The sequence below is a fragment of the Elgaria multicarinata genome, chromosome 1, assembly GCF_023053635.1.
Source record: "Elgaria multicarinata webbii isolate HBS135686 ecotype San Diego chromosome 1, rElgMul1.1.pri, whole genome shotgun sequence".
NCBI lineage: Eukaryota > Metazoa > Chordata > Lepidosauria > Squamata > Anguidae > Elgaria > Elgaria multicarinata.
In genome coordinates this window covers 210,162,948-210,180,187 of record NC_086171.1, presented here as the reverse complement: position 1 = coordinate 210,180,187, position 17,240 = coordinate 210,162,948, and the positions used below count along the sequence as shown (strand labels likewise).

The following is a 17,240-nucleotide window of genomic DNA, read 5'->3' as shown; positions in this document are numbered from 1 at the left end:
GGGTGATGATATGGCGGTTTACGCCACACCGAGCCCCCGGCGCTCTGCACGTGCTCAGAGGCGCGCTGTTTTTTTCTAAAAAAAAAACCAACGGAGGTCTTTTCAAGAGCCGCGAGAGAGCGAGCGCGCGCCAGTGCGGCCGACAGCTCCAGAAAGCGCTTCGGCCTCGGGGCGGGGATCTTTGGGGTCTTCCGCTAAGGCTGCCAGCAGCAGCAGCACCAGCGCGCGAAGAGTTAAGGGGGGGGGACGAGGGGAGGTGGCTGATGGTGGCCGGGAGGAGCTGCGCCAAAAGCAGGCGGCGAGGGGGCTGAGCCGGTTGCAGGCGCTTCTCCTGCTGCGCCTGCCCGCCTCCGCGCAATCGCCGCTCCGGCTCTTTGCAAAAGCCGAGCCGCAGCCGCAGCAGCCGCAGCGGCGCCTCCGCCTCCGCCATGCCGCTGCCCACCTCCGGCCCCGGGCAGCCCCAGCCCCCCTGCCCGGCGCTGCCCCGTCGGCAGCCCCTCTGAGACCCGGGATCGGCGCCGCCCCCCGCAGCAGGATGGTGCAGAAGTCGCGCAACGGAGGCGTGTACCCGGGCGCGTCGGGCGAGAAGAAGCTGAAGGTGGGCTTCGTGGGGCTGGACCCCGGCGCGCCGGACTCCACCCGCGACGGGGCGCTGCTCATCGCCGGCTCCGAGGGCGGCAGCAGCAAACGCGGCTCCATCCTCAGCAAGCCCCGCTCGGCCGTCTCCGGCAAGCCGCCCAAGAGGAACGCCTTTTACCGCAAGCTCCAGAATTTCCTCTACAACGTGCTCGAGAGGCCCCGAGGCTGGGCGTTCATCTACCACGCTTACGTGTGAGTAAAGGCGGCGGCGGGGGGGGGCTTGATCTCCCCCCCTCGCTTCCCACCCCCCCCCACCCCCACCCCCCAGCTCCAACACCGAGGGACTGCGATCGCCTTCGGCCTCTGCTCCCTGCCGGGATCGCCCATCGCCTTTTCTTCTGGATGCTGCGTTCCGAATTCCTCCCGAACCGAACCGAGCCCCTCTCTGGTTTCCAACACAACCCCACAGGCATGCCCCATCCGGACCCTCTCTCCGTGCAAACTCTCCGTGAATACATCCCCCCCCCCCCCCCGGCACCGGCTCCATAACTCCTTTTGTTCATTGTCTGCTCCTGGCGCGGTGTGTTCTACCTTTCCCGGTCTCAGTGCGCTCTCTCTCTCTCTCTCTCTCTCTGCTCCATTGCCTCCTGCCGCATTCTCTCCATTCACCCTATCTCTAGCTATCCACTCTGGGGACCACACTCTTTCCGCGTAAACATCCTCTATTTCCATTTATTCCATCCATCCATCCATCCATCCTTGCAATAGCCTATCACCTCCCCCCTTCTCTTCTCCACCATATTTCTTTGCAGCCATCCTATGTGCGAGATGCAAATCTCTGCCCCCTCCCCCCCAAAAAACCTTGAATAGGCATTTTCTCTTCCTCCCCGCCCCAGTTTTGCATGCCCTCCCTCTTTTCCTTCCTGGATGCCAATTTGCACAGAGGGGGCTGCTCACTAATTCGCTGGTTTTCCAATCACAGGGCTGCCCGGCTGGTGTGCCTCACTTGCAGAAAAAGGACATGTGTGCATTGGTGGACCTTAAGTTGAGTGGGAAAATGGGAAAGGAGATAGATGAAGTGCAAAGTAGTTGGGGTGAGGTGTGTGTGTGTGGAAGGAAAGGGAGGGTAGAAAAAAATGACTCAGATAAATGATTAGCATAAACAAACATCTGAGAGTCATCCATTGAAAGTGATTTACAGTGTATTTAAAAGAAAACGAATGGATGTAGTGCTTCTTGCAATGCATAGTTTACCTGTGGAACTCATTGCTTTAGTATGTTATGATAGCCGAGCCAGAGTATAAAGAGATCCAGGGAGGCTGCTTAAATCTCAGCTGAAGTCGGTGCAAGTTAACCGTTCTGTGTGGCATACTGGCTGGGAATGATGGGAGTTGCAATCCAACAGATCTGGAGGGCACCAGGTTGAAGGAAGGCTGATTTAAGTGGGACTTCTCACCTGTGAGTCATTTGGGGCTATTAGGCACAATGTTTCAAGGCCCAAGCACCCACTTTCAGAGATTAGAATAGAGGCCGGGTATCAGCAGACTGTGTTGTTTTGCAAAACTTCTCTGAAGAAGCCATGCTCAGCCTGTGGGCAGATAGAAAACTTAGCTAGGTTGGCTTGAACCAGTGTGGAAATTCTGACTTCATTTAGATGCATGTTTGCGTTGCTTGTATCTTCAATCTCTCCTGCCCCCAACTCCACTCCAGCAAAGTGACACCTGCCAGCTGTCACTTGTGTCCCACCTGGGTGGCTTTCTTTGCAAAGATCTGGAGCAATAAGGAGCAATAAACTAGAATGCCTTCCAAGGACTTCTTGCAACTCTACGATTGATGCTTATGGGGATGCTTCAATATGCTCATCTTTCTTCTCACCCTCCCTATATGTTAGCCCCAATGTTGAAAATTGAGACCCTAAGATGCAACCCATTGTGCCACAAATGACTGCACCCCACATTCCCTCCAAAATTATATCTGCTAGATGAAACATAGTGTGTGTTTTCTTCCTTTATTTGTGCAGGAAATGCTTCACCCCTTGGTCTGTATGTATCACCGGCAATGACTTGTATCTTGCTATTCTGGATTGGTTCCCATTGAATATGTGGAACAGTATTGCTAGTGCCTTTGTTCTGGCCTTGCTAGATATCACCATAACAATTCCCGCCAACTGAATGGCACAGAGACCCCTCTAATGTCCAACCAATGGCTTCTCGTCCCATTCTCCTACATCCTCCCTACACACTTTTAGATTACAGGCATCCTTCAGCTCTGTTTTCATCTGATGCTTGAAGTGCAGGCTAGATCGGAGACATCTTTGAGGCCTGCTTTTTCCCCCTCTCACTGCAGATGCTTGAGGGATGACTCTAGAAAGAAATACCAGCTAGAGTTGGAGGCTTTTGAGGGAAATGCAAGAACCAAAAGGCTGATTTTGACATTTATTTATAAAAGGAATTGTTGCACCTGATTTTTCAGTTGGAATAAGCACAGGACTATGTCTCTCTGTGTGTGCCACTGCCTTTTTTGCTGATTAAGTTATAAAAAGGCAAGCAGAACAGATACGAATAAAAGACACAACCACAATAATCAATCATAGGTTGTTTTTATGTTATATCTAATAAATTAGCCAATCTTATTTACTTAGAACATGGTCATTTATTTTTTAGAGATAAACAATACCTAGTCAGAGTGAATCGAAGTGTGTGTATGTGTGACTTTATATACTGAAATGTAAAAATAAATTATAACGATCTTAGACTTACTCAGAAGTAGGCCCCATTACGTTCAATGGGCTTACTCCTATGTAAGCATGCATAGGATTGCAATCTGGATGTTTATTAGGAATCAAAAGGCTTGTTTGGATTTTAGCCACTGCTGCTTCCATCAAACAGTGTTCCAGACTGATATCAAAACCTAGAGATAACATAAGATATGACCTGTGGTCCTTTCCTTCCTTCCTTCTGGTTTTTTTAAAATAGCATCAAAATTCCGCTGACTCGGACCTCCTCTATTTTCATATAAAGCTTTGTGGTTTTGTGTTAGCAATGGCATCAAAAACCATTGGGGCACTGCATTTTGGACCTCTGCCATTTTGCAAACTGATTTGCAAAATGTTCCAGAGAGATGTTTTATTAACTAATCCCAAAGAGATTGTTATGCCCAAAGAATCAGGGATCAGCAAAAGCTGAATCCAGCCGTAGATTCAGTTTCTAACAGAGCAAACTGAATTACTCACAAAGGCCTTCAGTGTCCCGTCCCCCCTACTCTGAAATGTCTTTGATTTGGGGGCAGAGATGTAAGCCCTTGCTGGCCTTATTGCCTTGTTTTTTAGGGAGTGCAACTTCACGTTTCATTGACATGTGGGGCAAGAAAAGATAGGGGGCAGATTGACAACAAAAGCCAAAGGTCTGCTTTTGTATATATCCATGTTTTAAACTGTGCCAAGAAAAAAAGGCAGTATATTTTAAGAGCATTTGTTGTGGTTTTATATCTCCTAAGAACCCAAAAGAGATGTCCCTATCTCATGTGTGGTCTGAAATACAGTGTGGGGGTAATTTTCTCCTTTTGCCATTCCTAAACGGATCACTATCTGGTTTTACCAGGTGCATCATACACTAGAACCCTACTTACATGAGTTGAAAATAATACCTTGGTACTTGTTAATTCTGGAAATGCTATGAATCTAAACTGGGGTTTGGGCCCATACTGGGTAGGGTGAAAAGGAGGACAGGGCTCCTGTATCTTTAACAGTTCTATAGAAAAGGGAATTTCCACTGGTATGCATGCAGCACCTGGTGAAATTCCCACTTCATCACAACAGTTAAAGCTGTTAAACAGTTAAACAATATTTAGCCTACTTTCAGTACAAATACTCTTAGGATGGCTAACAAATCTAAGGGTTTTCTCCCCACCCCACTTGTATCCTCACAACAACCCTGTGAGGTGCGCCTAGTGAAAAGTAGTGATTAGCCCAGAGTCACTTAGTGACTTTCTGTGGCTGAGTGGGGATCTGAACCTGGCCTCTCCTAGATGCCAGTCTGGCATGATAACTTCTCTACTACATTGGCTTTGAAGTTCTAAAATAGAGGCTGAAGATTAATGACTTGACCTAGGCCATGCAGGCAGTCAAAGGTTGAGAGGCGGGTGGAACCTGGTGACTCTGGTGGCCCTGTGTCATAGAGCTGCTGCACTGTTGCCATTTTACAGATGGGAAAACTGAGAAGTCTTTCAGACAGTGGGAAATTGTGTTTCCTTACCATTGCTTCCTGCTTCTCTTCTGAATTTGAAACATGCTGAATTACATGAGAAGAGAATAGCGACTACGTGCCCTGTAATTTAAAACCTCCCAGCCCATATAGTTCAATGGGACAGCGCCCCCTAGTGGGCATTTTATAGTGCAACTGCGACTGCACACAGCAGGAAATCATGTGTCTCAGAGTGGTCAAGATGGGTAGCTATAAACACCAGCTGCCCTTTGCTGCATCCTGACATGAGATACAATGCAGAACTCTTGCAAAGGTCCTTTGACATTGTTAGGTGGAAGGCAGAAGCGGAGCAAATAATGGTTTAAATAAATTGTTTTACAGTGTTTAATTTTTATATTTGGTTTTTGAGCAACCAGAAGTGAAGCGAGTTTCTGGCCTGGAGTTGGCTTTAATGAAATTACAGAACTGGAGATGCTGCCAGAAATAAGTCACTAGTCCTGATGAAGCTGTTTTGGTTTTGGTTCTTTTTCATCAGCATTGGCATTTCTGAAGGGAAAAGTCATGGGTTCAAGGGTGCATGGCTTTTGGCAGAAGAAGCTGTTGATCATCACAGCTTTTCAGAGCATTGAGCAACACTTTTCTGGACAGTTTCATTTGATGAGGCAAAAGGAATTGGACTGCAGATGTGGACCCGGTTAGTGAGGAAGTAGGTGTACTGCCCATTTTGGACATTGGTCATACTTCTCCTTAAGTCCAGTAATGCAGTTTTGGGGTTCTGCTCTTGGATTCCCAAGTGGCTGCGTTTTCTCAGAATGTCTTTTCTCAGCTTTTTCCTCTTCTGTAAAAGAAGGATCACTCAACACTGCCAAAGATGGCTAGGTAATTTGCACAGGGCTCATTCTGGAGGTGGTGGTGGGGTTATCCTTGAAGATAGTTAGGAGGCTTCACTATATTATAGTGAATTGCTCCGTTGATCCAAACTGGGTGGAAAGGCTGAGTAGAGATGCATCTCTATCGACCAACATGTCAGGGGAAGAAAATTAAGGATGATTAATCTAATTAACAAGATTACTAGTGACAGATCCTTTCCACCTGTGTATTTGGCTTAGGTTCAGCTTTGTGATCTGTTATGGGGACTTCGGAAGTACTGAGTCATACGAACAAATATTTAAATTGGGGAAAAATGCTTTTATTAAAGAATGTAATGTACGTACATGCCTTTCAGAATACAGAAATAGAAGGAAAAGAATTGGAGCTACTATATTCACCAGTGAATTTATTTATTTATTTATTACATTTTTATACCGCCCAATAGCCGAAGCTCTCTGGGCGGTTCACAAAAATTAAAACCATAATAAAACAACCAACAGGTTAAAAGCACAATTACAAAATACAGTACAAAAAGCACAACCAGGATAAAACCATGCAGCAAAATTGATATAAGATTAAAATACAGAGTTAGAACAGTAAAATTTAAATTTAAGTTACAATTAAGTGTTAAAATACTGAGAGAATAAAAAGGTCTTCAGCTGGCGACGAAAGGAGTACAGTGTAGGCGCCAGGCGGACCTCTCTGGGGAGCTCATTCCACAACCGGGGTTCCATAGTGGAGAAAGCCCTCCTCCTAGTAGCCACCTGCCTCACTTCCTGTGGCAGGGGCTCACGGAGAAGGGCCCCTGTGGATGATCTTAAGGTCCGGGCAGGTACATATGGGAGGAGGCATTCCTTCAAATAACCTGGCCCCAAGCTGTTTAGGGCTTTAAATGTCAATACCAGCACTTTGAATCTGGCTAGGATCTGGACTGGCAGCCAATGAAGTTGTAAAAGGACTGGTGTAATATGATCTCGCCGGCCAGTGCCAGTAAACGGGCTGCCCTGTTTAGTGAAGGATCTGTCTTCCTCCAAAGACCCTCTGAATAGAGCTAAAAGAAGCTCCAGGAACCCTGAATGAAGCTAGAACCCAAGCTGTGTTGTCATCTTTTATACCTTTGTACTATGCCAGTTTCTGCCCCCCCCCACCCTGCAATATATGGAAATGACAATGCTATGAGTTTGCTGATTGGTTACAATTAGTGCTGTGCTGAAAATAGCTCCCACATTTTTTCCCCATCCGTTCTATTTGATAGAAAAGAAATTGCTTCGTAGCCCTTGCTTCCTCAGTTCGTTTGACGCTCAGTGTTCGTATGGAATGATGGAGAAAAAGCATTGAGGCTGTCCCACTTAATTCGGTGGAACGTGGCAGCTTCAAGTCCTCTATCAGTGGCTGTTAGCCACGAGAGCTGAGTAAAACCGCCACGTACAGAAGCCGTGTGCCTTTGAATAGCACATGTTAGGGGACGGATGGTATTCCTTTCTGTGTGAGCTTTCCAGAGGAACTTTGGCTATTGGGCGGTATAAAAATGCAATAAGTAATAATAATAATAATAGTGAGAAAAGAGGTGTTGGACTAAATGGACTTTTGATATGATCCAGCAGGGCAGTTCTTGTGTCTTTAACGTGGGATCTATATCTCTTTGGAACATGATTATGTCTGTGGTAGGATCAGCTTGTAGGATAACTTTATTTATTGCCAAATTTGCATGCCACTGTTTAGGGCACGGGCACAGAACTTTATTTTAAGGTGGGGGCTGAATTGTCCACCACCCGTATTGCTTCACCCAGCTTTTTCTCTCTCTGCATGCTGGGAGAGGCACAGAGACAAGGGCCATGGCTAGATGAGGGCTTATCCCGGGGATCACCCCGGGATCATCCCTGTGCATCCAAATGATGATCCCTCCATTTCCCCTGGATTTTGCCCTACCCTTCTAGCCTGGTTTTTCCTCAGGAGCTCTGTGCCCATCGGGGGTGGGGGGAGCGTGGAAATTATTATTACTTTTTTACTGTTTTGCAGACGAGCGCTCGTGCGCTCCTTTAAAAACCAAAACAAAATGATGGCTGTGATGCCGCATGCCGCGTGTAAACGAGGGCGACGACCTCGCTATCATAAAGTCGCGAGATCGTCGCCCTTTCACCCCTCATCTAGCTGAGGCCAAGGACTCAATCAGCACTGCCCTAAAGGGTGTCATGTAAATATTGTCAGAAAGAGCAGCCCGTGTTGGCTACTCTTCCCAACTCCAGCAGAATCCCATGGTGCCTACACCCCCTGTTATCTCTGATCTCAGGTTGGAGATAACAGTGCATGCCCCACGGGGAGGGGAGTTTCTCCAGGGGACTCTGCGGGTTGGACTGGGTCTCCTCATCTCTCATTCTCTCTTACTGTCAATGATGTTACGCTTACTCCGGTCAAGGAAGCTCGTAGCCTTGGCTTTATATTCGACTCCTCGCTCTCCTTTATTCCTCATATTGGGGCAGTAGCTAAAGCTTGTCAATTTTTCCTGTATAATATTGCCAGGATTCGATCATTTTTGTCTGTCTCTTCTGCCAAGACGCTTGTTCATGCGCTGGTTATTTCACGGTTGGACTACTGCAACCTTCTTCTCTCTGGCCTTCCTTCTTCTCACATCAGTCCGTTGGTTTCTGTTCTCCACTCTGCCGCAAAGATCATCTTCTTGGCTCGCCGCTCCGACCATGTTACTCCGCTTCTGAAATCTCTTCATTGGCTTCCAATTCACTTCAGAATCCAATATAAACTTCTCCTGTTAACCTTCAAAGCTTTTCACGGTCTAGCTCCTTCCTATCTCTCCTCTCTCATCTCACACTATTGCCCCGCTCGTGCTCTTCGCTCCTCTGATGCCATGTTTCTCGCCTGCCCAAGGGTCTCTACTTCCCTTGCTCGGCTTCGTCCATTTTCTTCTGCTGCCCCTTACACCTGGAACGCTCTTCCAGAACATTTGAGAACTACAAGTTCAACCTCAGCTTTTAAAGCTCAACTAAAAACTTTTCTTTTTCCTAAAGCTTTTAAAACTTGATGTTGTGCAGACTTCTACTGTTACTTTCTACTGTTAGTTTTACCCTACCCTGTGCCTGCTTACCCTACCCTGTACCTGTTTGCATTCTCTTCCCCTCCTTATTGTTTTACTATGATTTTATTAGATTGTAAGCCTATGCGGCAGGGTCTTGCTATTTACTGTTTTACTCTGTACAGCACCATGTACACTGATGGTGCTATATAAATAAATAAATAAATAATAATAATAATAATAATAATAATAATAATAATCAGGAGACCAGGGTTCTAGTCCCCACTCAGCCATGGAAACCCACTGTGTGACTTTGGGCCAGTCACACACTCTCAGCCCAACCCACCTCACAGGGTTGTTGTGAGGATAAAATGGAGAGGAGGAGGAGGATTATGTACACCGCCTTGGGCTCCTTGAAGGAAAAAAGGCGGGATGTAAATTTCATTTCATTTCATTTATTGCATTTTTATACCGCCCAATAGCCGAAGCTCTCTGGGTGGTTTACAAAAATTAAAACTACAACATTATTTAACAATATACTAATCAACAACATAGCAATAATATTCAAAAATATACTAAATACAAGTTTACAGCAAAACAGAACAGGTAAGATAAAAAAGAAAAGAAAAAAAATCACAACTTGGTTGGAATAGCGTTTGGTTGGAATAGTGCCTCCTAACCTTCAGCTCCAGCCTTGCTTTGTAAATGCAATAATAGATAAAATAAATGAAATAAATCTACAGCTGTAGAGCTTTCTGTGGGCATTCTGGGTAGCTGAGGCCACCCTGCCGCCATAGCTCCTCGCCATCAGCAGGGGGCATTTCTGGCTCATCCTAACTCCTCCACACCTGTCTGTCGGAATTGCTGCCTTAGTCTCCAAGGGTAGCTCACATCATACTGAAACACAAACAATCCTTTAAAGTTCATCATAGTATAACCCAGTGGTTCCCAAACATTTTCTGGTAACCGCCCCCTTGGTTCCACAAACTCATGCCCAGTGCCCCCTGTTCCCCTTTAAATGGGAAGCACCCGCCGCAGACTTGCCGAGAGAGGGAGGGGAAAGAGAGCAAACGCCTCTGTTTTGCAGCCGGCGTGGCGGGGCACACCAAGCAGAGTATGTCTCTTCATTAGCGTTTTGGTGCTTTTGAAACATTTCAATTCACCGTTAAAAGGACTCTTCTTAAACGGTATTAATACATGCGTGGATTCTTCCCCTATATGGCTTGGGACCAAAACTACCTTCTCCCATAAAATGTCCCTGGGTTTTAAGATCTTCTGGAGAGCTGCTTCTCAGAAAAGGCCACCTCGAGTGCCCCCTTGCAGGAAAAAAAAGAAGAAGCAGAAAAAGCAGTGGAAAAACATGGGATGGTTACAGGCAGGAGATGTCTGGACAGCCAGCCGCCCGCGTAAAGTTCCATGAATGAGGCAGGGCGATTGCACAATAAAAGCCTCGTCTGGAAGCACTCATTGACACAGTTTAAGACAGAGGACTGCATAGGTTAATTACAGAGCATTACGCACGTTAATTAAAAGCAGCGTAAAATAGAGCGTGGAAACAGCCACCGTTGAAAACAATCCAATGTAATCCAAAGGCGGGTTAAAAAATCTCTTCAACGCTCATTAAAAACTGGGCAAAACAGGGGCCATGGTTAATATGGTGTAGCTCTTTCACACAGGCAGGTTAACACTTAAATAGGGACATAGGAAGCTGCCTTATATTGAGTCAGCAGTGTATTGGGTAGGGTGACCACATAAAAAGGAGGACTGGGCTCCTGCATCTTTAACAGTGGTATAGAAAAGGGAATTCAAGCAGGTGCATTTGGTGTGCATGCAGCACCTGGCGAAATTCCCTCTTCATCACAGCAGTGAAAGCTGCAGGAGCCCTGCCCTCTTTTGTATTCGAGCCAAAGAAACTCACACCACTGTTAATAGTATAATGCTTGTGGTTTTCAGCTGTCGTGGGGATTTCTTGGTAGCTTACTGAGGGATTCTCAGTAAGAAGAGCAAATAAAAGCACAGAACTAAAATTTTTCACTTGTTAATTTTTGGAGTGCTGTTCCTCCAAGGAGGTCACGACAAATATACACGGTTCCCCCCTCCCCAGCCCCCCATAGACTCACAACAAGCATGGTGAGGTAGATTTATTTATTTATTACGTTTCTATACTGCCCAATAGCCGGAGCTCTCTGGGCGGTTCACAAAAATTAAAAACATTCAAAGTATAAAACAACAGTATAAAACCATAGTACAAAATACAATATAAAAGCTCAACCAGATAAAAACAGCAGCAATGCAAAATTACAAATTTAAAACACCAAGTTAAAATTTTTTTATAGACTGTTAAAATACTGGGAGAATAAAAAGGTCTTCACCTGGCGTCTAAAAGCATATAATGTAGGTGCCAAGCGAACCTCCTTAGGGAGCTCATTCCACAGCCGGGGTGCCACAGCAGAGAAGGCCCTCCTCCTGGTAGCCACCTGCCTCACTTCCTTTGGCAGGGGCTCGCGGAGAAGGACCCCTGAGGATGACCTTAGGGTCCGGGCAGGTACATATGGGAGGAGGTGTTCCTTCAGATAACCTGGCCCCAAGGCAGATTATGCTGAGAGACAGTGATCAGCTAGAGGTCACCCAGGCCTAAGCTACACCTGCCAGTTATCCCAGAGTCAGCTCGAGGTTGTCCCTGTGCATCCATGGCCTCATCTACACCAAGCAGGATATTCCACTATGAAAGCGGTATATCAAAGGCAGGAGCCACATCACTGCTTTACAGCGGTATTGAAGTGCACTGACAATTGTTGGGCCCCAGTAACACAGACCATATACCACTTTCATAGTGTTATATCCTGCTTGGTGTAGATGTGTCCTGGGCCCCAACAGTTGTCAGTGCACTTCAATATCACTATAAAGCAGTAGTGTGGCTCCTGCCTTTGATATACCACTTTCATACCACTTTGATAGTGGAATATCCTGCTTGGTGTAGATGGGGATCCCGGGGTTAACCGGGATGACCTCTCAGTTGCCCCGGAATAACCAGGACCATGGTTTTCCTGATTTTTCCTGCTGTCCCAGGACAACCCTGAGGACCATGGGCAGTGTGGTGAGAGCTCCCGGATCTTCCCTCCTCCCTGTGAGGGCTCTTCAAATGTGCACGGGTGTGTGTGTCCATACCCATTGGGGTTGTGGTGGGGGGCAGCATTTTCGCCATCTTCGGAATGGCTGTCGGCGTTTTACGGCGCTGAGTTTTTTTAATTTTTTTTTTTAAAAGACACCTCACAGAGGTGCTGGATTGGGGCCCTGCAATTGTGCAATTATGTGGACGTTTCCTAAAAACACACGCAGGGCCCCTTCACTTCCGTGACGACGCGCTGCTGTTTAGATGCAGGGGGACAATCCCAGAAGCAGGTAAGCCTGGGATCCTCCCCTCCCCCATCCTGGAAGGTATAGATGAGGCCTCAGTGAACTTCAGTGAAGATTTGAACCCAACTCTCCTCAGTTCCCCCTGCTACACATTGGAATGGTGAGCCAGAATTCAGGGAAGTGTGAGTTGCTAAATGAACTAGACATGTTTGGTTTATTGTGCTGTCTGAAGCTGGAATCCTGGCTTGTTGCTCCTAAACAAGCCAGGATCATGAACCAGCATTTGCTCTTGGTTTACAAATCCTGGCTTGTTTGTTAGCAAGAAGCCAGGATTCCAGGTTTAGATGACACCCTAAGGGCACAAGCCTATGCATGTTTAGACAGAAAAAAGTACTACAACTCCCAGCATTCCCCAACCAGTCGTGCTAGCTGGGGCACGCTGGGAGTTGTAGAACTTTTTTCTGTCTAAACATGCATAGGATTACACCGTAAACCAACCTAATTTGGTTTATTTAGCCACTTGTACTAACAGGAGGAGTATTCTTTCACAGTAAGCCAGGTTCTTTCAGAGTAAGCCAGGATTCCCCAGATTCCTGGCTTGCTGTTCTGTGCAAACATGCCTGCTAACTCTCAATACTAGTTAATTCACCAGCATCTCAACCCTAATGCAGGTTATGCATCCCAGCTCTGTTGTCAAAAATGCAGAGCAAGCAATACAAGGTTTTTCATAATTTATCTTCTTCCCTCTCTCCAAATTGTATAAAGTGATAATAACTGATGAAGAAGGAAACATCAGGTATAAACATTGTAATGCTAAGGCAGACAACTAAGAAAATAAAGAGAGCAATACAGTACAGGAGTTCCCAAAAGCCTGTTCGGAGCTACGTAAAGATATGTTACTCATTACAGAATTAATAACTGGCTTCCAGGCTGGTGTTATCACATGGAACTTGGGGCCAGACCACAAGTGACATCAGACATGTGGTTTGGTGTTGTGGATTATCTCTTTAGGGTGGATTCCTGCATTGAGCAGGGGGTTGGACTCGATGGCCTTGTAGGCCCCTTCCAACTCTGCTATTCTATGATTCTATGATCATCCCAGAGTGCAGGACACGGAATCATGGGCTCAAATTACAGGAAACCAGATTCCGGCTGGACATCAGGAAAAACTTCCTCACTGTTAGAGCAGTACGACCATGGAACCAGTTACCTAGGGAGATTGTGGGCTCTCCCACACTAGAGGCCTTCAAGAGGCAGCTGGACAACCATCTGTCAGGGATGCTTTAGGGTGGATTCCTGCATTGAGCAGGGGGTTGGACTAGATGGCCTTGTAGGCCCCTTCCAACTCTGCTATTCTATGATTCTATGATCACCCCAGAGTGCAGGACATGGAATCATGGGCTCAAATTACAGGAAACCAGATTCCAGCTGGACATCAGGAAAAACTTCCTCACTGTTAGAGCAGTACGACCATGGAACCAGTTACCTAGGGAGGTTGTGGGCTCTCCCACACTAGAGGCCTTCAAGAGGCAGCTGGACAACCCTCTGTCAGGGATGCTTTAGGGTGGATTCCTGCATTGAGCAGGGGGTTGGACTCGATGGCCTTGTAGGCCCCTTCCAATACTATTTTATGATTCCATGATCTCTCTGTGTGTGTTTTACCATATAGGTGCTGGGGAGGAATTTGTATTGGGGCTGCAGTATGCAGAGAGGAAGGGGGGAGGTGACACTTTCCTTCTGTGCTGCAGTCCCAATGAAAATCATGTTCTTGAAGTTGCTGTATGACCCGGGGGAGAAGCTCCCTTCCTAGATGGGAAACAGCATCATTTCATATCCAAACCCTGGAAATAGATCCAGCTGCCTTTGCATAATTTTAAGAAGTTCTTGCCCATCAATCGCCAGGGAAAAAAAATCTATTCTAACTGCATCTCCCTGCTTGCATTTCTCCCTCGCTCTGCCACACAGTCGCCCCTCAAAGACATTGTCTGGAGGGATGTGCTGCTGATGCTGCATTTCAGTAAAGTTTGCCAGAAACTTTGGGCAGGTTTGGATTTGTCCTGCCTTGCTCTAAGGCGTGTGCTTCTCAGCAAAATGTCAAATCTCATTAGATTCCCCTTCTCCTCTGACGATGGCTGTGTCCCCAAGAACATCTAAGTGGTTCATCTTCTAAGAATGACACCGGCAGCACTTCTTGGGGACACCTGCTGGCTCCGTCTGGCTGAGATCTACCCACCCTTCAACTGATCCTCTCTTGAGCTCAGAGCGTTACTGCATTTTGGGGCTTTCTTCTTCCACTTCCAAGGGCATTTCTTGAGCTGGTGTGTGCCATAATATGACCGCACTTTGAAAGACTGTTTGTGTCTGTTGAGAATCCCTTTTCTGCCCCCATCCCTCAGCTGTCCCTGGAACCTTCTGCCCCATTTAGAAGGACAAGCAGATGAGGGCAGGAATGGGTAGGGAGCTGCCTCCCCTCCTATTGTATTAAGGCATTTAAAGAGCAGAGCATGGGTCTCCCCAGGTTGCGACCTTCCAACTCTACACACTGGAACAGAAGCCAAGTCGTCCATGGAATACGTGGTCGCCATTCGTTCAAGTTTACGTATAATTCTTAGAAAGCCATATTATATCATATGCATGCCTTGAAACTGATATATTCAGATTTATGTAGCTACTTTCCCTCGCTTTTTGTTTTGTTTTGTTGAAGTTTTCCAATAAAAAAAAATAATTTCAAACAAGAAAGAAATTGGTTGTACGCTGAGGACCAATGAATGAATGCAGCTTTTCACGCAGCAGTCATTGAACTGCAGGAGGTGTTGATAGCTTATGAAAGGGGTGGGCAACCTTTTTCCTTTCAAGGCTCACGTTACCCTGTGGGTAATCTGTCGGGGGCTGCATGATGGCAGTGGGCGGGGATGGAGCCAGCAGTGGGCGGGGCCAGAGCCAAAGGTTTCTCTTTCTGCCACCCCCTCCCTCTCTCCCCATCCCCTCCCTCTCCCCGTCCCCCTCCCCCTCCCCTCCCTCTCTCCCTTTCTGTATCCATGCATCAGGTTTCCAGGGAACGGACAGATTGCTTTTGCCAGAGGTTGGAACTGATCGCATGCGGAGGGTTTTTGAAATTAGGCTGAGGGCGTCTACGTGTCCCTAGGGCTGCAAATGTCCACCCCTGGCCTAGTACCTTAGATAGTTTAAAAAGAGGACTAGACAAATCCATAGGGGACAGGACTGTTGCTGTGGGCCAAGATGACTCAACATGGCACGTCCACATTTGGCGGAGGACTCTGAGGCCGCGGGCAAGCAACCATCTGCTTTTGATTTTCCTTCCGGCTTCTGGGGTGTTCCAGATGGATGACTCCTAGCATTGACTTTCCTTCCGTAACAGATTTTCTTTCTGTGGTATGAAAAACGGGGGAAGATGCAATGGGAAAGCACGGGAGGGTTATAAGCAGAAGATGCTGTTGCCTGGACCGCCTGTAAAATTCTGTGAGGGCGCAATCCTATGCATGTTTAGACAGGAAAAAGTCCTACATTTTCCAGTTATTGGATTTTTCTTTCTTTCTAAACATGCATAGGGTTGCACTCTGATTGAGGCAGGGCAGTTGTACCATAAAAGTATAGTGCCTTCTCCCTTATCAAACTGGCTGATCACTGAGGTCATTGGTGGCCATGCTCCTGGTGGTTCCACATGAATCTGGCCTGATTGGAGTCCACCAGGAGAAGAGCCTTCAGTGTGGTGGCCCCTTCACTTTGGAACTCCCTGCCTCTGGAGGTCAGGCAGGCACCAACACTGTGCTGCTTCTGGCACCTGGTGAAAACAGCTCTTTTCCAGGAAGCCTTCCTCAACTGACCAGCCACTGTTTTTATTGGTCCTTTCTTTTAAATTGAACAATTTAATTTGCTGTTTTTATGTTCTTCCTTTTTCTGTTTCATCCGTATGTGCACTGGTCCGGAATCTATGGAGCGGTATATAAATATTGTAAATAAATAAATACATAAATAAAAGCTGGGCTTAGAAGGACCTTGGTCTGAGCTAACCAAAGTGATTCATAGGTGTTTACTGCATAGTCTGTGTGGATTCTGGGTAGGTCTGCTGCTGTGGCGTCATCTACCAGGAATGCATGGGGGATCAGTGCATAATTAACACTTGCATACATGCATATTTCAGGCTACACGTTACACCTATCATGTGACAAGCAGTCCGGCTCTGGCTTGTGTAGAACACGGAAGTCTCCCTCTGGAAGCTGGTCCAACCAGCAGCAAGAGAGGAAGAGGCTGAAAGAACAGGGCATGTTTAGCCTGGAGAAGAAAAGATTGAGGGGAGACATGATAGCACTCTTCAAATACTTGAACGGCTGTCACACAGAGGAAGGCCAGGATCTCTTCTCAACCATCCCAGAGTCCAGGACACAGAATCATGGGCTCAAGTTACAGGTAGCCAGATTCCAGCTGCTGGACATCAGGAAAAACTTCCTGACTGTTAGAGCAGTACAACAATGGAACCAGTTACTTAGGGAGGTTGTGGGCTCTCCCACACTGGAGGCCTTCAAGAGGCAGCTGGACAACCCTCTGTCAGGGATGCTTAGGGTGGATTCCTGCATTGAGCAGGGGGTTGGACTCGATGGCCTTGTAGGCCCCTTCCAACTCTGCTGTTCTATGATTCTATGATTTTAAGTGCTCTAGAGAGACGTTGCGCATGACACATGCAAACAGGTAACTAGGTTAAAGCTCCCGATGTGTGCGCAAAGCTTTTAGATTAGCATTTTTAATGCACAAGTGCCTGGCTGAGCTCAGGAGAGCTCTCTTACAGCATTTTCTAGAGTCTCTTGTGGGTGGTGTGGGGGAGTCTCACATCCATGTCTCTGGTGCAGGATGGAGGGACTCTGTTGGAGATATGTGCATTCTCAATTAATCATGTAGCTTTTTACTTGATTCTGAGCAAATGTGAATGCCAATTCAAGAATAGAACATTCACACACAGAAATGGGCTTAAGTTACAGGAAGCCGGATTCTGGCTGGACATCAGGAAAAACTTCCTGACTGTTAGAGCAGTACGACAATGGAATCAGTTACCTAGGGAGGTTGTGGGCTCTCCCACACTGGAGGCCTTCAAGAGGCAGCTGGACAACCCTCTGTCAGGGATGCTTTAAGGTGGATTCCTGCATTGAGCAGGGGGTTGGACTCGATGGCCTTATAGGCCCCTTCCAACT

The 17,240-nt window shown here is 46.9% G+C and overlaps 1 protein-coding gene across 3 annotated transcripts in view; it reads left to right on the top strand.

Annotated features, from left to right (window-relative positions):
* Positions 1–535: 535 nt before the first annotated feature.
* The window catches only part of KCNQ2 (potassium voltage-gated channel subfamily Q member 2), a 153,558-nt gene continuing 136,853 nt past the window's right edge, over positions 536–17,240 (top strand). For all 3 annotated transcript variants that reach the window (XM_063147113.1, XM_063147123.1, XM_063147104.1), the window contains exon 1: positions 536–831. In XM_063147113.1, coding sequence (XP_063003183.1) covers positions 536–831 — 296 coding nt within the window. The remainder of the gene's footprint in view (positions 832–17,240) is intronic.